Source organism: Peromyscus leucopus, chromosome 20 (assembly GCF_004664715.2).
Source record: "Peromyscus leucopus breed LL Stock chromosome 20, UCI_PerLeu_2.1, whole genome shotgun sequence".
In the NCBI taxonomy this organism is placed as follows: Eukaryota; Metazoa; Chordata; class Mammalia; order Rodentia; family Cricetidae; genus Peromyscus; species Peromyscus leucopus.
The window spans coordinates 21,373,181-21,397,139 of NC_051080.1; the positions used below are offsets into that span (position 1 = coordinate 21,373,181).

General features: G+C 43.0%; 1 protein-coding gene and 1 pseudogene across 1 annotated transcript; one reads left to right on the top strand and one right to left on the bottom strand.

The window, feature by feature from the left end:
• The first annotated feature begins 6,056 nt into the window (after positions 1–6,056).
• On the top strand, positions 6,057–6,464 carry LOC114697701 (annotated as a pseudogene).
• A 2,486-nt stretch (positions 6,465–8,950) lies between these two features.
• Positions 8,951–23,534, bottom strand: LOC114697700 (gasdermin-C-like). Its single transcript, XM_028875993.2, has 12 exons — positions 23,324–23,534; positions 22,493–22,676; positions 20,614–20,776; positions 14,141–14,252; positions 12,586–12,636; positions 12,508–12,546; positions 12,065–12,094; positions 11,846–11,872; positions 10,894–11,033; positions 10,251–10,371; positions 9,725–9,798; positions 8,951–9,241 (listed from the first exon to the last, which is right to left on the bottom strand). The coding sequence occupies exons 1-12, from the start codon at positions 23,532–23,534 to the stop codon at positions 9,002–9,004; spliced, it is 1,392 nt and encodes a 463-aa protein (XP_028731826.1). The 3' UTR covers positions 8,951–9,001.
• Positions 23,535–23,959: the final 425 nt, after the last annotated feature.

Consider the following 23,959-nt stretch of genomic DNA (forward strand, 5'->3'; position numbering starts at 1 on the left):
ACAAAACTATCTCTCATATGCAGAGGGCCTAGTCTGGTCCCATGCAGGTTCCACAGCTGTTGGTCTAAAGTTTGTGAGTACACACAAGCTCGGGTCAGTTGTCTCTGTAGATTTCCTGTAGTGGTATTGTGTTCCCCAAAATGTTGTGTACCTTAATAAACTAATCTGGGGTCAGAGGACAGAAAAGCCACTAGTTAGGCAGTGATAGCACACGCCTTTAATCCTAGCATTCCAGAGGCAGAAATCCATCTGGGATCTCTGTGAGTTCAAGGCCACATTGGAAACAGATAGGCATGGTGACTCATGCCTTTAATGTCAGAAAGCCAGCCTTTAATACTAGGGAGTGATGGTAGAAAGCAGAAAAGTATATAAGGCATGAGGACCAGAAACTAGAAGCATTTTGGCTGGTTAAGCATTTGGTGGAGAAGCATTTGACTGGTTAAGCATTCAGGCTTTTAAGCAGCAGTTCAGCTGAGAGCCATTGGGATGAGGACACAGAAGCTTCCAGTCTGAGGAAACAGGACCAGCTAAGGAATTGGCAAGGTGAGATAGCTGTGACTTGTTCTGTCTCTCTGATCTACCAGCATTGACCCCAATAACTGGCCTCGGGTTTGATTTTATTAATAAGAACTTTGAAGATTCATGCTAAAATTTCCCATCATGATCTTGATCCCCTTGCTCATATAATCCTTCCTACCTCTCTTCTACTGGACTCCCAGAGCTCAGCCTGGTGTTTGGCTGTGGATCTCTGCATCTGTTTCCATCAGTTACTGGATGAAAGCTCTGTGATGACAATTAGGGTGTTCACCAATCTGATTACCAGGGTAAGGCAGCTCAGGCACACTCTCCACTATTACGAGTAGTCTAAGCTGGGTTCACAAACAAAATAATTTTGAGATTCTGGTTTCACTTTCATTAAGGAAATTATTTTTAACATAAATACGTTATAGTATCACCAGTGACAAAATAATAATGACTTTCATACAGACATTGATAGAACATAAATCACCACAATATTTCTAAGTTAGTAGTAGTATGTATCAAAATCACCCAAAACATTTATATTCTTGAGCTTTGAATTCCTCATAGACAAACATGCCTTAAGAAAATAATCCAAAAAGTAACCAATATTTGGGTATAGATATTCATTAGAACATCATGCATAATACTGAAGATATTGCTAGGTGTAGTGGCACACACCTTTAGTCCCAGTGCTTGGAGGCAAAGGTAGAGTCATGAAGAATTCTGTGAGTTGAAGGCCAGTGTGGTCTACATGGTGAGTTCCAGACCAGCCAGGATTACACAGTGACACCCTATCTCAAAGACACACACAACCTCACATACACCCACACACACTAAAGAACTGGGGGACCTAAACTGTGAATACTATGAAGTTAAATTTGCATAAATACTATATACTCTTATAATCTACTTCCTAAAATAACCTAAATCTAAGAAAGAAAACAGAAATTCAGTAGTAAATGCAATATTGTGGGTTTAGTGGGATTCAGTGAAATTCATACCTGCTTAGGTTTAACCTATTTGTTGAACCCAGTACAACAGACAGAAAGACCCAGACAGAAAGAAAGGGAAATAGAACAGAAGACAAGAGTCATCAACATTACAAATTGGAGGGTACACAATGTTCAACATTCCCTGTAAAATTAATGAACTCATTTTTAATTAGTGTTGAATACATGACACATATTTATACATGAATACAGTCTGCTGAATCCATTTTTGTGTTGCTTGCATATGTATATGCTTAGGGATGACTACTTGGGATTGGATGACTATCAAGGGTTTGTTCCTAAGAAGACTTTAACTTTTATTGTAGTCAGATTTTTCTGTAGGCCTCTAGGCTCACAAATAACAACACAGAGACTTATTAATTATGAAAGCTTGGCCTTAGCTTAGGCTTGTTTTTAACCATCTCTTATAACTTAAATTAACCCATTTCTATTCATCTATGTTCTGTCATGTACCATCCATCCTGTTTCCTATGTGTCTCCTCATGTCTCTCTCAAGCACCAACATTTCTCCTCCTCCTCATCTCTCTCTGTCTGGAAGGTGTATTGCTATCAGAGCAATACACCTTCACACACTGTACAAATATCCGACAACATTTTATATAAGATTTAGATCAACCTTAAACAAAACCCAAGTAGTTTTAATGACTCTTTTTTTTTTTTTTTTTTTTTCAGAGCTGAGAACCGAACCCAGGGCCTTGTGCTTGCTAGGCAAGCGCTCTACCATTGAGCTAAATCCCCAACACCTTAAATGACTCTTGATTGGATGCACATTTTTCCTTAAAACCAGTCCTTATAAACATTACCCAAATCAGAACAATAATAAGAGAATTCTATTGATTTAAATACGTTTGTTTGAACTTTGACCTTAGAAATTGTAATAATCTATAGTCATCATATACACAAGTGTCATCTTTCACACACCCTATACAATTCACTCGGATCTTCCAGAACTTCTTAGGCTTCCAAGCTTCATCTTTACCTTTTTCATTCTGGAAATATCCAGCCAGCTCAACTTAAAACAAAGTCCTATCTTGAAGAAATCCTTCTTTACTAAAAATATACTTATTCTTAAATATTTTTAATATTTTTTCTTCTTATACTTTTCCTTGCACTTTTAATTAATACCATGAGACATAATAACATTAACTAATCACAGGTATTAAGTCCCAGTGAGTCAGGATCTCCACCTCCTAGTCCAAGCACACTGATGCCACTTTAACTGAATCGGCCACCTTTTTACTTTCCATGAGTTGTCCAGCACCTGGTGGGATGTATGCTTTTCAGATTGGGCCCGAGCTGCTGTAACTTTGCATAAAGCCTCCAGGACTAGGTATTTCAGAGTTCTATCCTTTTGGTAGCTGGCTGGAGTTGGAGGCACATGGCTGGGGAAACCACTTTACATCCCAGTAGATACATCAGATAAAATAATGTATCAATTAAAAGACTCCTCCATGAGTTCTGGTACATCGAATTTCATAATTTTAACAGTGGACCACAGGTCCTCTGATACATAAAGACAGCTTACATATATATTTAGGAACACTGGAAAATAATAATCTTGGTGGGGCACAAAAAACACAGGAACAAAGTGAATGTAATTAGGCAAGGCAGTTTCTTTTTGTAAAAGGGGTGCCTGCCTCAAAACTCATGGGCAGGGCTTAACTGTTATTCTAATGTAAGTAGGGACTATGTCTTCCACCCACCCCCACCCTGTGCTCTTGGCTGTGGTCTGACCTCCTAGTCTTTCAGAATAAGCTAGTTTAAAAGGAATCCTAGAAACGGAATGGAGAAGGAATCAGCTGCTCTAGGCCACCAAGTTCATAAATGCAACAGGGCTTTTGTATAAAGATAAGTTTCACCAGGTGGGGGACTTTAAAAATTCAGAAAAAAAATTTTTATTCAGAGATTTTCTATTCATTTTATATACCAACCACAGATTACCCTGTCCTCCCTCCTCCCACCCCCTGCCTTCCCCCCAACCTACCTCCCATCCCCACCTCCTCCAAGAAAGGTCTCCCATGGGGAGTCAGCAGAGCTTGGTACATTCAGTTAAGGCAGGTTGAAGCCCCTCCTCCCTGCACCAAGACTGAGCAAAGTGTCCCAGCATAGGCCCTAGGCTCCAAAAAGCCGGCTCATGCACTAGGGACAGGTCCCAATCCCACAGCCTGGGGGCCCCCTAAACAGTTCAAGCTAAACAACTGTCTCACTTATCCAGAGGGCCTAGTCCAGTACCATGGGGGCTCCTCAGCTATTGGTCCACAGTTCATGTGCCAAACTAGTGGATAAAAGTTTTACAAGATGTGTGTCTTAGTTAGGGTTTCTATTGCTGTGAAGAGATACCATGACCACAACAACTCTTATAAAGGAAAACATTTCGTTGGGGGTAGCTTGCAGTTTCAGAGGTTTAGTTCATTATCTTCATGGTAGGACATGGTAGTATACAGATAGACATGGTGCTGGAGAAGGAGCTGAAAGATCTGCATCTTGATCTGCAGACAACAGGAAGTGAACTGTGACACTGGGTGAAGCTTGAGCATAAGAGGTCTCAAAGCCTACCCTCCACGGTGACACATCTCCTCCAACAAAGCCACACCTACTTCAGTAGGCCACACATCCTAATAGTGCCACTCCTTTTGGGGGCCATTTTCTTTCAAACCACCATCTTGAGGAAGATTAAAATATTTTAATTTTAAGTGAGGGAAGATGGGGTTGGTTATGGAATACTGGGCCTTAGTGGACTAGCTACTTTTGATAGAAAAAAAGAAATCTCACAAGAGCACAAATAACATTTATGAGCACAGATGACAAATAGCGCCATCATATACATAAAATGACCATACACTGAAATCACACAAGTACATTTAACCATTGAGAGAGGCAAAATAGTGACACCCAGATCCCTGCAGACCGTGCAGGCATTTGGTAAGAGTTTTCCTGTAAAGGGAAGGTGCAGCTGGAAGCCAGTTTGCTCAGTTTATCTTTTATTTTTATTTTATTTTATTTTATTTTATTGTCCCTTTGGTTGAAAGCTGCTTTGCAGTTGGGTGGAGGAAGCCTGCTGGGGAAGAGGCATTGTTCAGGGAAGGGGAACTTTGAATCTGTCTTCAGGTGTGGCTCCCAGAGTGAGAAGGGTAAGTGAAAAAGGTGTGGCTGAAGGCTCTTTGGCAGAGGAAACTAGAAAGCAGTTTGTAACTCTGTGAAAATAGAATCACTATTTAAAAAAAAAAAAAAAAAAGTAACTCCAGAGTGAGAGAGGTGTGAAGGTGCTGTAAGAAATAGTCACAAGTCAACAAGATCAGGAGTGGGTGGAGACCGACTTGACTTGTTACAAGCACTGAGACTTCGGCACTTGCATTGATCTAGTCTGTCAAGCAGGGACTGTAGGTGGAAGCATGCTGGGGTTTTCAGATAAGAAGCAATGGCTGGTTCCTATGGCTTGCAGGCCTAGAGACAGGAAGGGGCTGGGTGCCCCTATGGAGGATGAGGGCCAAGCGGGCAATGTTAATGCTCCCTCCACCCGCAAAGGTTGGATGGGGGAAGCAGGGAGAAGTGGAGAGTTTTGCAGCACCCATGAGTCACCACGTGTGTCAGAACGGAGGAAAAGCCATAGACTGACATGCTGGGTGTTGCCATCCTAAGAAGGGATGGCAACCTGAGGGAGGGGTATGTGTGTGGCTAGGGAGGCAAGTTGAAGCAGTATTTCCTTGCTCAAGAGGAGTTGAAATCTCCAGCTAGGCAGAAAAGGGCTTTTTGGATTCAGCAGAAGCAGGACTGGAATCCCTTGGCCCATGGTCCTAAGAAGTCCCTTGTACCCAAAGCTGAGTTGCGCAGGCGCAGTGCCCTTGGCTCCCTTAGGTCAGTCAGATGGTGCCTGCCAGCCAATGTTCCCACTTCCTAGAGGTGAGCAGACTGTGGGCCTTGTCCCGCCGCCTTAGGTCCCTCCCTGTGCTGTTCTCCTGGGCACTATGGTCTCTGGCACTGGTCAGCCTGCCTCCTCCCTCTGACCCCTGTGACCCTTAGGCTCTTCCTCCTCTCTCTTCTGGGTCTCGAGAGGGTGACCCTGGAAATCCCAGGCACTTTCACCTTACTGAGACCCTACTACCACAGGAATATTAAAAATAATTTCTTATCACCTTGAAGTCAGATTTCTTCCTGTAGAAAGTGCAATTGAACGCCACTCTTCTCAGTCCTTGAACCTTCTGATTCAAGTACAATTTATACAATTCATACAAACTCCAGGACCAAACCAATGTTTCTCTTCACTGTGTTTCCTTCATTTTAACAGGTCTGAGTCAGTTTTAAATGCAATACACTGGACATGTAAGCACAGGCACAAACTCTTCTCTCTAGGAACTAAGCCCTAAGCACAGAACTACTGTTGCAATCCTCCATCCAAAAGACTGTGGATCAGCACCAGAGAGCATTTGAAAGTGTACCCGTCCCATCATCCCTTGAGCATGCTACCGCCCCTTCCTTCTTCCTCAGCCCTGCCTGTGAGGTGGCTGCCATCTGTTTTGAGGCATCATGGCTGCCCTCCCGCCTCTGGTGAAGCCCAAGATTGTTAAAAAGAGGACCAAGAAGTTCATCCAGCACCAGTCAGACCGATATGTCAAAATTAAGCGAAACTGGCAGAAACCCAGAGGTATCGACAACAGCACGCGGAGAAGATTCAAGGCCAGATTCTAATGCCTAACACTGGTTACAGAGCAACAAGAAAACCAAGCACATGCTGTCTAGCAGCTTCCAGAAGTTTCTGGTCCACGATGTCAAGGAGCTGGAAGTGCTGCTGATGTGCAACCAATCTTACTGTGCTGAGATTGCTCACAACGTTTCCTCCAAGAACCAAAAAGCCATCATTGAAAGACCAGCACGGCTGGCCATCAGAGTCACCAATCCCAACGCCAGGCTACCCAGTGAAGAAAACGAGTAGATGGCTTGCGTGTGTGTGTGTGTGTGTGTGTGTGTGTGTGTGTGTGTGTGTTTAAATCAAACCACAAAAACTGCAAAAAAAAAAAAAAAAAGAAAGAAAGAGAGAGAAGGGAAAGGGAAGGAGGGAAGGAGGGAGGGAGGGAGGGAGGGAGGGAGGGAGATAGGGAGGGAGGGAGGAAGGAAGGAAGGAAGGGAAGGAAGGAAGGGAGGAAAGAAAGAAGAGTACCCGGAAGGCTTCATCTAATCACAATTAATTGTAGCTCTCCTCCCTCCTCAAAAAAGCTTCTTTCCTCAGCACAGGCTGTGGTGTTTTGAATGAGCACATCCCTCAGGGGCTCATAGATTCACAAGCTTAGTACCCAGCAGATTAACTGGGAAAGATTAAGACTGTGGCCATGTTGGGTAGGAGTATCATTTTGGAAGAGGTGTGTAGCTGGATATGAGCTTTGAAGTTTCAAAAGCCTACACCAGGCGTAGTGTCCGGTTCTTTCTTTGCCTGCTGCCCCTGGATTCCGATGTAAAACTCTCTCAGCTTTTTTTCTAGTATCATGCCTGCCTGCAAGTCACCGTGCTTCCTGCCATGAAACTGCAGGCAAGCCCCACTTAAATGCTCTCCTTTACAAGAATTGCCTTGATCATGGTGTCTCTTCACAGAAATAGAATAGTGACTAAGACAGGGACAATTAGAGAAATCTGGTCAAAATGCAGAGAATAATTGTCCATGGGATACCCACCCATGGTTGATGCATCTTTAATATTAGCCCCAAACCAAATGCTTGAGGACCATTGTAGAAGATGGAATGGAAAGATTGTAAGAGCCAGAGGATCAGGAAGTCTGCTGTGAGGTTATATCTTCAAGATATGATAGAGAAACTGTACTCATGAAATCTCAAAATTAGAGTCACCTAAACAAGACCTACATACTGACAACATAAGTTCTCATTGCAGTGTGGATAGGGAAAGTCTCACTTGGCCCTAACTATACATGGAAAACTATAGGTAACTAATGTCTGCTGAGAGGGAAATCATTCTTCTACAGGGACAATCTCCTGATAGTTATCCAATCCCAAGTGGTCAGCACTAAGCATATGCACATACAGGCAACACAAAATAGAATCAGCAGACTATATTCATTTATAAACATGTGTGCATGTGGGTAACAATAATTAAAGATGAGTTCATGAACTGTGATATGAACGTCTAAAACCATTAAATATAATTTTGAAAAGAAGGGTTTGGGGTCTCTACTGTTGCGGCTTTCAGGTACTGGAGGTAATGGAAGTGTCTTAGTTAGCTTTCTGTTGCTGTGATAAACACCAGGACCAAAGGCAACCTGAGGAGTAAAGGGTTTCTTTCATCTGACACTCCCGGGTCACAGTCTATCTTTGAGGGAAGTCAGGGAGGCACTCAAGGCAAGAACTCGGTTGCAAGAGTTCTTTCTGCTTACTGGCTTGCTCACTCCCCCATGCTCAACTACATTTCCTGTGCAGTCCAAGTCCATCTGCTTAAGGATGGCACCTCCCACAATGGGCTGGGTCCTTCCATATCAATCATTAGACAAGAGAATTTCTCACTGAAATGGTCACAGGCCAATCTGATCTGGCAATGCTCATTGAGATGGCCTCAGATACTCCTCACTGTAGGGCAGCAGAAGGCAATAGAGAGGGGAACATGAGGGTACAAGGGATCCCATCGAGGAAATGGAGAAAATGGGGAGGGGACTAATTAGAAAGGGGATGAGAGAAAAATACAGAAGCTGGGAAGAAAATAAAATGAGTAAGGATGCTTGCAAAAAGTACTAAGTAATCACACTATTAACTACCTACCTAAAAATACCCCCAATTTATTTCTGACCCATTCCAAAATGACTGGCACCTTTTACCCAAAACAAATGAAAAAGCACACAAATAAGTAAAAGTAACATTTACTTTATTTTATATAGAGGAAAATTTTAAATGTTTAGCCAACTATTTGAGGAATCTTGACAGATACCAGCATCCTTATTCATGGACATGACTATTACACCCTTAAACTCACAACAGCAATGACTACCTAAACAAGACCAAGAGAACAGGTTCACCAACATTCCATCACAGATAGAGGAGCATTCTATAAGGTAACCCCTCCCTAAGACACTGTTGGCAGTTAATGCTGCTGGGGGGAGAGGAGTTACATTCCTCAGCAGTGTAGCCTATGGAAAGTCACCCTTACTCAAGTTAATAAGCCCACACTCATGCAAATAATCCTAATTCAATGCAAAAGAGCATCAAAATAAAAGTTGAATGAGAAGTTGTAGAGAAGGGGCATGTGGAGATGGATTAGAAAAAAAGGAAAATGGGGGGAGGTGAATATGATCAAAACATATTATTCATAAAATTGTGAATGAATAGTAAAATCAAAAGAAAAAGCTTCAGCATCCTTATTCCCACCACCCTAGAACATGCACAGAAAACACCACTCTTGTGTGTGCCATGGTGCCACATCTCTAATGTCTCCAGGACTCAGCATGGACTGAGCTGGGGCCAGGCCTTGAGGAAGATTTAGGCGTCTACAAGTTGCTGCAATAATGACAGACTCCCATAAAGGGCAGACAGAGGCATCTTGGCCTCCAGATCCCAAGTTGACCTGGGATTATTCAGCTCCATCTTCAGACCACACTCCTTCAGCAATTCATAAGTAATGACCAAGCCCTCACCCTGGAGTGGAGCAAGAAGCTGAAGCTGGAGAGTGAAGGGGATGTTCCAGGGATACTTGAAGTTCGGCTGCAGGATGCTCTTTACCTAGAAGAAAAACTCTCAGATTGGGCAGACCAGGCTCTGACACCAGTATGAAAAACCTGTCCTAGAAGTGACGAACCACACAGGATAATGAACTAAGCAAGACCTGAATCAAGTATGCATATGGCTAGGCACACTTTTGTATTTACAGATAAATATATGGGGAGAGAAAAGGCAATTTGCAAGTCATAACTGTAAACAAAAAAAAGGGTGTAACTGACATTCATCCCCTTCAGTTCCTACAGAGATGCCTTCTTAGGTGGCTAATTTAGATCTAGTAGGCCTGGCCTCTGGGGCTGCCATAAATACAGACTCTCCTGACAGGATCAAACGCAACCTGCCTGATCCCCAGAGAGAGAAGGCAACCAGGGGCATTCCCAACTCCTCTACTTGTGGAAACTATATTTCTTTCTTCTAGAATGTTCTTCCTCTTCCTGCTTTCCTCTCTCCCCCAACCCTGGATTGCTAGGCTTTGGGGTTTCTTACCAGCTCTCGTTGCTGGAAGAGGAGCCTCTTCTCCATAGACTGGGCCAGCAGACTGAGTTGGGTATCACTCAGCACTGAAGGAGAGGACGTGTGAGGAAACAGAAAGACAGCCTCAGTATCTTCCTCTCAATATGAACTAGGACACCCAATGAGAGGAGAACTCTGGGACAGAGGAATATGCCCCATTGGATTTAAAGGTCAAGCTCACTGCCCTAGAAAGCTCTTCTGCCCATCACATGGCTCCAGAATCATAAGGGACAAGATCCAGAGCCTGATATCTAAGGGCTGAGGCAGGAATCATCTTCTACCAAGGATGTGTGAAGAGAATGGTGATTGTTCATTTTCTATACCTCAGACTCCATCCGAAGTGCATGGACTGTTATCATCGTAAGCCTTACTTAGCTCATAGAGAAGGGTGACATGAGATTGATCATGATAACTCACGAGCTTTGGGGAGATGGATCTAAAAGAGTACTCTGAGAATCAACACAAGGAATCTCCCACACTTCTCTCAAATCATTCTTACCCATTAGGGCTTGAAGGAGATAAAGAATGAGGTTCTTTAGTTCAATCCATGGGTTCTGTTGCAGCACATCTAGGATCATACCACCTGGGCCATCCATATGCCCCAACTGATCCAATTCCAGCTAGAGGAGACAGGTATTTTCTTAATAGTAGCATTCCCAGTGCTGGGGACTGAATGGCTTTATACATGCTGAACAAGTCTTCTACCATGAAGCTGCAACCTGGCTCCCTATTCTCTTCATTTTTCTCTCGTGTGTGTGACAGGGTCTCAGATTGTTGCCCACGCCAGCTTTGAACTCACTATGTAGCCCAGAAAGGCCTTGAACTTACAACCCTCTTGCAAGCAATTTCAGCTTCCCATATTTGGCTCAAAACCATTGTTGTGTAATGTACCTATGTCCACTGGAGTTAAGCAAGGTGTGGGCTATAGGTTCTGCCTTCCCCAGGGGCATCCTGAGCAGATTTCAGGGGTCACAGTGTCTAGCTCTTATCATTGTGCATTGATCCAGAATTCCTAATCTTTGACATCTTTCTCAGTCTCCTGGGCATCATGTGCATCCCTCGTCCCACATGTATTTTGGCATTCCCATCGCCCAAACTGACCCTTCGGCTTGATCATCTCTAGGCAGCTATTGAATTCTCACCATGTTCATCAGGTCATACAGAATCTCCCTGTCACTGAGCATGGGCAGGAGGTTAGAGAACACGACATCTTGAACATCCTTTGAAAACATGGACAGTTCCCATGTTTTCCTGGAAACCTCATCTTGTAGGCAATTGAAATCTGATCAGAGACAGAAACACCAATCAACGAGTGAGAGAAATTCTTCATTAAATATCCCTGAAATGGTAAGCCCTTCCCATTCAGTTCCATTTCCTGTGGTTAAAAGTTCTCCACTGATACCTGACTGAGCCACAGTGAGGCAACTATCATAAAGGTAGAAAGAACTGCAGAGCTGGCAGTGTCAGCGCTCTGGAAGGAGGGAGCACAGCACTGGGAGTGGAGATGGAAATTCTGAAAACTGGTTATCACAAGTGTGAGAAAAATGTCCACGTGTTCATGTCTGGGATATGTCAGGAAGAAAATGTACTGTTAGACTCCAGAGATGACAGTCCTCAGTGTTTTAGGATCAGTTTCCATGTGTGACAAATGGGGACATGGTGAGGAGTCAATGAGTCTGTGTTTGTCAGGTACCTGGCATGTAAGAGCCACACTTAGTAATAACTATCTCCACCATCTATGAAGAACTAGCCCAGCATGCATTGGAGGGTATTCTGGTTCTGCCAAGTGTCCTCCAGATGATCTGTGAGTGAGAGAGGATATCATAGTGGAAGCTCCAAAGACATGGGCACTTTTATCTGATCATCTCACATTGCCCATGCTGGAGTAATGCCTGCTTCCTAGTAAGTCCTCAGTAAACATTAGTGCATGCATTTGTGCATGTATGAGTTGAACTAACTACAAATGTGAAAGTAGACCTCAGTTTTCCGAGCTCCAATGAAAGTTCTCACTTGAGTTTCAAGCCTGTGGTTTTCTGATAGAAGCCCAGGTTTCCTTAAAACCAAACAAACAAACAGAACAAAACAAAAACTCACCTAGATGGAAGGGTTCCTCTATCTTTCCTAGAAAGAGAAGCACAAGCTTTCTTCATGCTCACTTTGCTCAGGACACACACACTGTGTCTCTCCTGCCATCTCCTCCCACACCAGCCTTCCATGATCTTTCCCATCCCAGAGGAACCAGAGCCAGGGTTAGGGCTGAGCACAGGAGGATCACCCAGATCTCCACAACAACCCCACCAGCCACAAACTCACCAATTGGAGAGATGTAATTTATCTCCCAGTCTAGAAACAGAAAATACATTGCCCCACCCAAGAATTAGTGTTTGACCTTACTTCCCCTATGTTCCAGACATTTCTCTATCATCCACCCCCACCCCTGTGCCGAAGACCAGATCCCAGACCTTGGGCAAAGAAAATCAGGTGGGGTTTTGTTATTCAGTTGTCAACATGAGGGAACAGGTCTGAATCTCACAGCCCCAGAATGCTTCACTCACCTAGATATCCTTCAGAACGCGGCACTGGAGAGAGAAAGAGAAGGGTTCACTCACCAAGACTCACCCTATGCACCCCTCCCCTTACCTTGGACCTCTCCAACTCCTCCATCCACCCTTGTTTTTCACCTTAGAATTCTACTCTCATGGGAAATTTCCTATGATAATCCATCCCCAGGTTTATCCTGTCCAACAAAGGCATACCTATCTCAATGGTTTCATTATATGATGTGGGAATCAATTCTGCACGAGCAAAAGCAGTTTTCAACCTAGGACGCATACGAAGCATACCTAGAAAGGTTTTCTTCTTAGCTTTAGCAGAAAGGAGAATGGCTGAATGGAAAAGAAACCCAGTTAGGAGAGATGCAGTTACACCGGCTACAGCAGTTCCCACACCCCATTTTGGGATGCTCAGGTCAAACACCAGGGATGATGCCACCTAAGCACTAGCTTCTGTGACCTGTGAATCAGATCCTTTAACAGGTGCCCCAAAACTTGCATTTTATTTTATTGAATTATGTTTGTTTGTTTATTTTGTGTGTATGTGTGCTTGCCACAGAGCACATACAGAGGTCAGAGGAAAACTCTGGGAGTCAGTTATCTACTTCCCACATGTGGTACCTGGAAATGGAACTCAAGGCATCAGGCCTGGCAACAAGCACCTTTACCAGCCAGTCCATCTCACCAGCCTGAAACCTGCATTTTAAATAAACACTTTAGGTGACCACCACGCCCTCTGACATTCAAGAATTACCCCATGAGAGCTGGAGAGCAAGATCAGTGCTGCTCAAAGGACCGCACCCACGTGCCAGCGCCCACTTCTGCCCTTTTGAGGCATTGCATGCACATGGTTCCCTTACATGCAGGCAAAATACAACTACCCATAAAATAGAAATTAACAAATAAATACTCCATGAGTTATAGCAGATGGGCTTCTGCTGCCCTGTCACATAGATTTCTTGTTAGCCTTAAGTTACTCCCTGGCCCTTCCTTATCTACTCTCAATCTGGAAATCTTGCATTGTTTTGCATTATATCCATAGAGATATGCTGAGGTCTGAAACTTGTATAACAACACAATTCAAGTATTTGACACATGAAATGAGCCAGGGGAGAAAAATGACAGCATTTAACATGGGAACTAAACAAACAAAAAAATCAAACTTCAGAGAGTGTCTTCAAGTAACATCTGAGCAGTAGGGGCCAGCAGGGCATCTTTTTACACAGTCAGGCATCAAGGAGGACAATGTGCTGATTGGCAAGTACAATTTCAGTTCTCATAACAGACCAAAAAGGAATAATTGCCACGTCGCTGGCCAGTTGCTTCAGAGAAACCTGGCCTTCTCACGTGTAGACAGCCCCAACCTGTCTTGACTCCTTGGGTTAACCAAGCTCTTTGCCTGACCTGACAACACTCTCTGCACCTTCAGAAACCCTCACCCCGGAATCCCCTCCCACGATCACCTCCTCTCTCACACTTCTCCCCCCATCTGGTCAGCTCTCCTAAAGCCCTCTACATGTGACATCAAGGTCCTTCCATGCAGGACCTTGGGTGGCTAGAGATGGATGACTAGAGATGCCTGGAATTAGGCCTGGACTACACACAGCTACAGAGACCTCCATTTGAGCACCCCAAGTTGGATCCCTCCCACATGAGAGCCTATAGCTGCATCTACAGCTAATGGTATTGGAGCTTGGCCATGCTTAGAGGTAGCTAAGGATGGTGGGACATGTGCCTAGGACAGTGAGAAGTATTCCTTCTGGTCTATAGTCAGGAGAGAAGAGGAGGTTCAGATCTTTGGACAACCCACCCCCACTTGGACCTCACGTCTGCTCACCACAAGTGTCATTCTCAATGGCCAGTTGCTTCTTCTTGTAGGCCACCACTGCACCCTTTGGAATAGGCACTGAATCCATTCTGTCACTTTGCCACTGTCCCTCGGCTTGAACCTGGGGAGACAAAATATTCCTAGGTGTAGTGGGTAGCCATTCCAGCTTGGTTCTGGAAGTTCCAACCCCCATTGAGACTCTGGCAACTGTCACGCCTACTAGGCGGGGCGAGGGGAGGCGCCTGGGGACCCGAGAGCTGGATGGGCCAGCGCTCTCTCTGGGCGCTCTCTCAGTGCCGGGACGCTGACCAGTGCAGATTGACTGTGCAGAGCTCCGGAGAACACCGCTGGACTGCGTTACACCTTCCCCAGACCCTGCGACCTACCCATTACTTAATTTGTGAGTTACGCCATTAAATAAATATCCTTTTAACTACGTGGAGTGGCCAAAATAATTCCTCCAATACCTAGGGGTTTATAGCTCCTTGTCTTATAAAAATTATGTTTACTTTTAATCAAGGCAACATATGCCTGTAATTTAAAAGTCAAATAAACCTAGAAAGCTCATGAGAAAATACTGTCTCTCACTTCCCTTCCTCCAGGTCCCCATGTCCAGCTACTGCTTTTCTCCCTTGTATGACAGTGTTTACCTACATTGATATTTGGGAGGAGGTGTGCCTGGAGAGGCCTGACAACTGAACCCAGAGCACAATAAATGCCAGGTTGGTATTTACCACTGAGCCATACAACCTGTTTGTGATATTTTGATTGTGTTCTGAAAAACAAAGCTTGCCTGGAGATCAGAAGGCAGAGCTAATCACTAGTTAACAATAAAGGGCAGGCAATGGTGGCACACACCTTTAATCCCAGCACTTGAGAAGAGGAAGCAGGAAGATGCAGAGTTCAAGGCCACCCTGGGCTACTCCAGATTGAACCAGTCTGAAAGAAAAATAGATCTGGGTGGTACACACCTTTAGTCCCAGCTCTAAGGAGGTGGAGACAGGAATATAAGGCAGGTGGAGAAGAGGATCTCAGCCGCATTTGGTCTGAGGATTTGTTGAGGTAAGAAGTCTCTATTGGCTGCTGCTCTGCTTCTCTGACTTTCTAGCTTTTACCCTTTATATCTGATTCCAGGTTTTTATTTTAAGTCTAATTAGGATCCAATTTCAACAGCTGGCCCTATTACAATATCTTCATTTTTCCAAACTAGGTATATGGTTTACTGTCTCCCTCTGAGTTGAGGGTTTCATTCTCCTACTTGGCTCTCAGTGTTTACTGCTCCACCCTTATTCATATCTGGGTTTCTGTGTAGGTGCACACTCTTTGTCAGCTGTTGGGTGAGACTGCTTCTCCTCATCCCAGATCTTGTCTCTACCAGACAGTGTAATGCCTTCTGTCTTATTTGTCCTGTTACTGATTACCTTCTGGGGAGCCGAGAGGTACATGCCTGAGAACTTAGATACCTAAAGACATCTTTAACTTGCATTTAGTTCACATTTTGAAGGAGATGTAGTTCTAAGATGGAATTCCTTGGAATTTAAATTGTTTTCCTTTTTAATGTACAATTTCTTTTTCTTAAATATTATTTAACATTTGAGAATTTCATATATATATACATATATATTCATATACATATACATATTCATATGTATGTATAAATATATATATTATTCTGGTCAAACCCACAAACCTCATTAACTCATTTTCAGCTCCTCCCTTATCCAATCTCCATCACTTTTCCCTCCCATCTTCCTGTGATCTTTTTGTATTTTAATTTTTATTAAACCCATGGAGTCCCCTTAGTGCTGCCAGAATACATTATACATACAAACATATATATGAAATTCTCAAACATTAAACAATATTTAATATGTGACTTGGTCTTTCTCTCTTACAGTTTTCAATATACTTCCTTTGTTCTGTACATTTAGTGTTTCAACTTTTACATGATGTGAAGAGCTTCTTATTCTATCTAGTTAGTGTTCTACATGCCTCTTGCATCCCAATAGGCATCTCTTTCCTTAGATTTGGAACATTTTCTTCCATGATTTTGTCAAAAATATCTTCTGTGCCTTTGTCTTGGGTCTCTTCTCCTTCTTCTATACCTATGATTTATAGATTTGTTTTTTTAATAGTGTCCCAGCACTAGTCCCAGCTAGAGTCATCAGAGGAAGGAGCCTCAGCTGAGAAAATGCCTCCTAGAGATCCGACTGTAAGGCATTTTCTCACTTAGTGATCAATGAGGGAGGGCCCAGCTGGTAGTGGGTGATGCCATCCCTGGGCTGTTGATCCTGGTTTCCATAAGAAGGTAGGCTAAACCACTGCCAGCAGACCAAAGTGGGATCAACCTTGTGGATTCCTGAGAGCCTTCCCAGCACCCTGCCTCTTCCTATTCCCATGATGTTCTCATCTATCATGGTATCTTCCTCCTTGCCCTCCCACTCTGTCCCTGTTCCAGCTTGACCCTCCCATTTCCCTTTGTTCTCATCCCCCACTCCTTGCCCTCTGCCACCCCCCCACTGCTACACACACACACACACACACACACACACACACACACACACAGTCCACTCATGTAGATCTCATCCACTTCTCCTTCACGGGGTGGGGGAGGGTCATCCATGTATCCCTCCTAAGGTCTTTTCCTGTTAGCTAGTCTCTGGTCTACTCTGGTGACCAGCCTAGCAAATAACCTAGCTGTCATCATAGAACCTTTGTCCAGTGACGGATGGAGGCAGATACAGAGATCCACGGCCAGACACCAGGCTGAGTTCCAGGAACCCAACTAATGAGAGAGAGGAGAGATACTGCAGGTGAGGGACATCAAGATCATGATAGGAGGATGTGCAGAGATGACAGACCACACTAGTGGAAACCCATGAACTGTGGACTGGTGACTGTGGAGCCTCCATGGGACAGGACTAGGACCTCTGGACACCGAAGATGGTTGTTTGGCTTGAACTGTTCGGGGGGCACCCAGGCAAGGGGATTGGGATCTGTCCCTGGTGCATGGGTAGAATTCTGGGAATCCGGTGCCTGTGGTGTGACACCTTGCACAGCCTTGGTGCAGTGGGAAGGGGCTTGGACCTGCCTAGGCTCAGTGAGCTGGGCTCTGCTGACTCCCCATGGGAGACCTCTATTTGGGGGATGTGGGGTTGCAGGGTGACTTGGGAAAGAGGGCTGGGGTGGAAAGAGGAAGGAGGGGGCTCTGCGGATAGCATGAGGAGTGAGTAGAGAATTTCTTAATAAAGAAAAATAAAATTTTTTAAAAAAAAAAGAAGGTATGCTGAGCAAGTCATGAGAAGCAAGCCAGTAAGCAGCTCCCCTCAATGGCCTCTGCATCAGCTCCTGCCTCTAGTATCCTGTCCTGTTTGGGTTCCTGTCCTGACTTCCTTCAGTGATGAACAGCAATGCTGAAATGTAAGCCTAATAAACACTTCATCCCTAACTTGCTTTTTGGTCATGGTGTTTTGTAGAAGTAACAGAAGCCCTAACTAAGACATTAGGTTTATGGGGTTTGTCATCAGCTGTGATTGATCAAATTCCTGTTTCTTGACTTCAAGCTCTTTCACTTGATCCATTCTGTTGCTGAGACTTTCCACTAAGCCTCTTAACTTCCTGAATTTTTTTCATTTCAAGTTATTTCAATTTGGGTTTTCCTTAAAAATTTTCTTTATCAAATTCCTTATTTCATTCAACTGTTTTTTAGTGTCCATCCTGGCATTTATTCATTTCTTTTTGAGGCATTTCAACATATTTATAATTGGTGTTTGAAATCATTGTGTGTCATCTATAGTTTCTTTTCTCTGGAAACATTACTGAAGGAGTACTAGTTTTTCAGAGAGACTCATTATTGGGATTTGGGGTTTTTTGGGGGTGCGTGGAGAGGGAGTTATTTTGTTTTGTTTGTTTTTGGTGTGTGTGTGTGTGTGTGTGTGTGTGTGTGTGTGTGTGTGTGTGTGTGGTGTTGTTGTTTATGTTTTTGCAGTTGGTCCTAGGCAACTGGAGTTAGGTTGCTGGTAGTGTTTTTAGTATGGCTATCTGCCAATATCCATATTTGTTTGTTGTATTGGCATTTTTGCCTATTTGCTATTAACCCAATTATCAGTTTTTGGACTGCCTGAATGATTCTTAAGATTTGGTGTTGAAATCACTCAGTGTTGATGTGAAAATGGAGTATCAGAAGTGGTCTTAGTTCAGCTAGAGCTAGGTGCAGCTTCTGAACACAGGAACAAACCTTCCTTGAGTTAGCAGGGACTCACTGCAAACATTCAGAAGTCTGTGGAAGTCTTCCATAGTTCTGCTGTGGCCCTTAGGTGCCAGGAGCTGGAGTCAATGAGTTCTCATGCTCCAATGCATAGTTGTACAACCGTGCTCACACGGAATTCTCAAACTCAGTGGGTCATAGACCAAAAGAAAAAGACTTGAAAGGGGGAAAGGGATCTGAAAGGAGGAGGGTGGGTTGCTGAGTGTGGCAGGAAGGTAAGAGAGACCAGAGCAAGAGTAATCAGAATGCATGATATATATGTATGAAATTGTCAAAAATAAATTTAATTAAACTACTTAAAGATTACAGAAAGAAGATAGATAATATTCCATATTTAATCAAATAAATTAATCTTATGCTATTTTTTAAATATGCTTGTTTGAGGTGAGTAGATTGTGTAAATCACATGTGCTTAAATGCATTTAAATCTTGCCCCTTCAAGTACTTCTTATCAAAGTCAGGCATAGTGGATGTACCTGTAATCAAACATCATTTGGAAAGTAGAAACAGCCAGGCGGTGGTATTTAATCCCAGCACACCTTTAATTACAGCACTCAAGAGGCAGAGCCAGGTGGATCTCTGTGAGTTTGAGGTCAGCCTGGTCTACAGAGTGAGTTCCAGGACAGTCAGGACTATTCCACAGAGAAACTCTATCTCAGAAAAAAGAAGAAGCAGAAGAAGAAGAAGAAGAAGAAGAAGAAGAAGAAGAAGAAGAAGAAGAAGAAGAAGAAGAAGAAGAAAAGAAAAGAAAAGAAAAAAGAAAAGAAAAGAAAAAAGGAAGGAAGGAAGGAAGGAAGGAAGGAAGGAAGGAAGGAAGGAAGGAAGGAAGGAAGAAAGGAAGAAAGGAAGGAAGAAAGAAAGAGAAAGTAGATACAGGAAGACCAGGAGTTCAGGGTCAGCCTCAGCTCCATAGCCAATTTGAAGACAGTCTAGGCTATATAAGACCTTATCTCAAAAAATATTTGTTATCAAATAATCATAGAATGTAGATTAACAGCTGCAGTTTAATTGGGGTATCCCTATGTTTTTCTAGCCGTGAAACTTGGTGTGCAAATAATACAGAATCCTCACATTTCTATTTCTGCAGCAAACTATCATTTACTCAAAACAAAACGTGGTAACAAGCAAATATGTCTATTTTGGAATTTATCAATATTTGCTAACCCTATGTATTAAAGCATTATAAATGAGGACATTAGAGGGCATAAGAACTGAGCTCAATGACTAACCCTGCCCCTCACTGGTCCAGGGAGAGCTAGCACACACACACACACACACACACACACACACACACACACACACACACTCACCAGAGAGCTGACCCTGCCCCTCACTGACTTGTCCCATCATGGGAGTGCTGCTCCCCGCACCCAATTTTGGGAAAGCTAGTTTCACCCCCAACCATGGGTGTGGGAGAACTGTCTTCACTCATCACCTGAAGAGGGTGGTCCCAACAGCCCTTATTGACCAACTCAGCTAAAACCTGGCCCACATCTGGGGCTGAATTGACACTCCTCAACATCTCCCCCATCTATGACCTACTGGAGCTCATGAAGAGACTGGTCCTTTGTAACTGTATCCACAAGGAGCTTCATGACTCTGGGCAAATGGAGGATATCTGACAGGAATTTCAGTGAGGGGCCAGCATTGATGCTGTACCAGAAGCCAGAGGCCTTGAACCTGACCAGCAACACACTACACAATGAACATTTGCAAGTAAAGCTCTTTGGAGTATGCTGTATGATACCACAGCTCCCAATGCCACTAAGATAGATGAAAAGGTGATGGAGAGTGGAAAAGATGGAAGAGCAAAGAGATTTTTTGTTGTTTTGTTTCACTTATTTGCATTTTTGTTTGTTTTTGGTTTTGTTTAATTAATATTCTTATTTGTGTTTTTTATATTTTATTTTTTATCTTTATTATATCTTTTTAAGTTTTCCTTTTGGGGGATGCTACAAGGATGAAGGGGATTTGGAGGTACAGGGAAATGAATTAGATTTGGATGCATTATGTGAAATTCTGAAAGAATCAATAAAAAACATCATGCTTAAAAAAAGAATGCAATCTAACATCAGGATTTAGCAATATATTACATATGAATAGAGGAAAATAATGGCCCCACCCTCTGACCCCTAGAAACTGGTCCCCAGAAGCCCTTGAGAAGCAAGGGTGCACTGGCTGCAATGGATGTTTTCTTTGCAACCCTGTCCCATACCTTGACAAGGTGGGGGATGCCCACTTTTCCTGAAAGTTCTACACTGCTACTCCCTTCCAGCACAGCATCCTTGGTCACTTCAAAGGCCTCTGTCACCACATACAGGTCCTTTATTCCCATCCTGCAATCCTCCACAAATGATGGCTCCCGATCCAGAAGTTTCCTAAAGGTTTAAAATGAGAATGAAAAAATCCAAATGGCTAATTTCATAGAAACAGAGAACAAATCACGAGAGACAGAAAAAATCCCAAACATAAAATGTGAGCCAGCCTTTAAGAGCTAAAGAGATTGAGTCAGCTTCAGGATGGAATGTGGTTCAGTCTATAAAGTGATGGCCAGGCAAGCATGAAGACATGAATCAGATTACTCAGGAGCCACATTACAGCCCAATGTGGTTATAGTTGACTACATGCTACCTGTGCTTGAACTCTGCTAAGACAGTAGACAGTAAATGTTCTTGTCATAACAATAACAGTTCCTGAGCTGGCAGGACAGCTCAGCACGTAGAGGTGGTTGCTGACCTTAGTTTGATTCCCAGACATACACAGCAAAGGGAGAGATCTGACTCCTGCACTTGTTCTCTGACTTCCACATGTAAGCCATGGCATGAGGGTGCACACATATGCACACACACACACACACACACACACACACACACACACACACACACGTGCAGAGAGAGAGAGAGAGAGAGAGAGAGAGAGAGAGAGAGAGAATATAAATAAATGTAATAAAGAAATATTTGAAATAATGGTTACCAGATGGAGTGATGATATATTACTGGCTTATACTTATATGCCTATCTGACACCAAAATGCTGCACATAAAACATGCATTTCTACTTCTAATTTATATCACAAAAGAGATGTGGTAGAAAATCATTGTAATGGGTTGTCTGAACTTGAGTTCCCTTCTATTTCCAAAAGTTACCTCTGTTTTCAAAGTCTCCGTAAATAACTGCCCAATCCATATTTGTGTTATCTCCTAATATTAAATCCCCCACTGTGTTACCTTAGCCCTTTGAAAACAATTACATATGAAGTATAGAATTTCAGGAAATTTCTAGAAAAAAGAACTTAGCAATATTTGAGTAGCAATTATTGTATGTGGCCTCTTTTGACACTGTTCGCATCATAGACTATACAGAATGCTTGGTTTACAATGTCATTTGACACCACCTTACTCTTTACATTTGGAAAGTCTGACATTTTGGTGAACTGGAAACTTTCTCTGATAACATCAGCTGTCTCAGTGTAGTGGTTAAATACAAACAACTGAATTCGTAACGATGTTTATATAACACAAGCCCACAGCTTAGTGGCTAGCAGTGTTTGCCTTTGCATGATACTCAGATGAGTTTAAATAGTGGTTCTATTCCTCCCTGTCTGTGTGATGGATAAATTACTTCACTTCCCTCAATCACTATTTCTCCACCTGTATTTTGGACATGATAATGTTATAGTGGCTCATGGAAAATGAAATAAAAATATAAAGTTTAAAAAAAGAGATGTGTTAGAGGTCAAGTCCCAAAGTGCTGGGGTATTAAAGTGATTATTACAGTTTTCATCAAATTTTAATCAATATTCTACCCATTTACTTCTATGATTCTTTCCTCACTACATGCCCATCCTCCGTACAATGAACAGAAACTTCTACCACATCAGAACCTTTGTCTGTGTGTCTTGTTTTTCTGTCTCCATCACATTAATAGAACAGTAAAGGTAATTCTGTATTAATGAGTATTATTAGGGAATGCTATGCCATTATTTCAGAGACTTGTAAAAAAAAAAGTAAAATAATGTGAGTTGTCATAAAACCTGCTTGATGCCTCTTTGCCTGTAGCAACACATCCTGAAACATTGTTGACCCATGCTTTCACCTGTTTTGAAGACTCTCCAGTTTTGAATCTGGGATGCTAGTACACCGGACCTCGATGTCGTATACACAGGACTGAACAAACCCGGTTGACGCACTTCCTTCCACAATGGCGTTGACACCTGCGTTAGCCTTTAGTTTCCAGGATAGATTGTGTTTGAGGGGGATGGGAGATGACACTTCAGGCTCTGAAGAGAAAAAGGAACTGAAGTTTAGCCAAGAATTCACTGTGGAACAGCTGCTCTGGGGAATGGGAAATACAAGGTCAGTCCCCCTCCTCAATTAAAACTGAGTCAAGAAGCTAGCTAATAATTATATGTATAGTATATAATAATAATTAATATCTGAAATATGAATTACTACAGAGGACAAATTCCAGAACCAATGAAAACGTAGTCTTAATCCTAAAAAAGAATAGCATCATTTGGCAGTGTCCAGGAGTCCCCTGAGATCATCTTTTCAAGAACAAAATTAAGCCATGGAGAAGATAGCTGAAAAAGAATACCTAGGACCAGCAGACAGATTGACCTCAGTCTGGATCCTAGTTCTACTAGTCTGAACTGTGTGACTTTGAACAAGTTGTTTTAGGAACCTCAATTACTTTTTTGTAACGTGGGTATCATATCTCCCTCTAAAGAGGCTCTTGGAAGCATGATATGACCAGATGCCAGGATGGGCCCAGAAAATGAGTGGATTCCTAAAGGACCTTCCTTGTCCTTTGCCTTTAAGCAGGATGGCTCATTAGCTACCTTGTCTGCACACTGCATAGGTTCTGGGAAGCAGCACCACTGAAAATACTGATTTTCACACTTCTCTGCCCCTTGGCTGACCATACCTGGGACTGGACAATTTGGTTCTAAGATTTGCAGAAGGGAGTATCCAACTGGAGTATCTTCAGATTTCCAAAACAGTGACTGAGGATTCTTCTGCAGTATCTCAAACTGGCGGAACTTCATCGCATCTGACAGACGTTTGACAGGATTCAGATCTCTTCCTTGAAGTTTCTTGACCACATCCTTGCAAACCCAGGCAAATGAGTAGGGCATGTTGCTAGTATCAGACAGAAGGCAGTGCAAAGTTTAGTTGAGAAAAGAAAGAGTGTAATTGATTCACAGTGATTCCTGGTATTTTTCATAAACCACCCAAGTGTGAGAGAGCCCCCAAGTCAGCACACAGCAGAGATATACACATCCAAGTTATCCTTGAACTATTCCAAATAGGCAAAATATAGACTCAGCCTAGATGCACATCAAAAGATAAATGAAGGCAGAAGCTGGAGGGATGGCTTATAGGTTAACAGCACTGTCTGTTCTTCCAGAAGGCCCAAGTTCAATTCCACCATTTATATAGCAGCTCACAATCATCTGTAATCTCAATTTCAGGGGATCCTATGCCTTCCTCTGACTTCCTCAGGAACCAGGCATATATGTAGTGTAACTCTATTCATGCAAAACATACATATACATGAAAA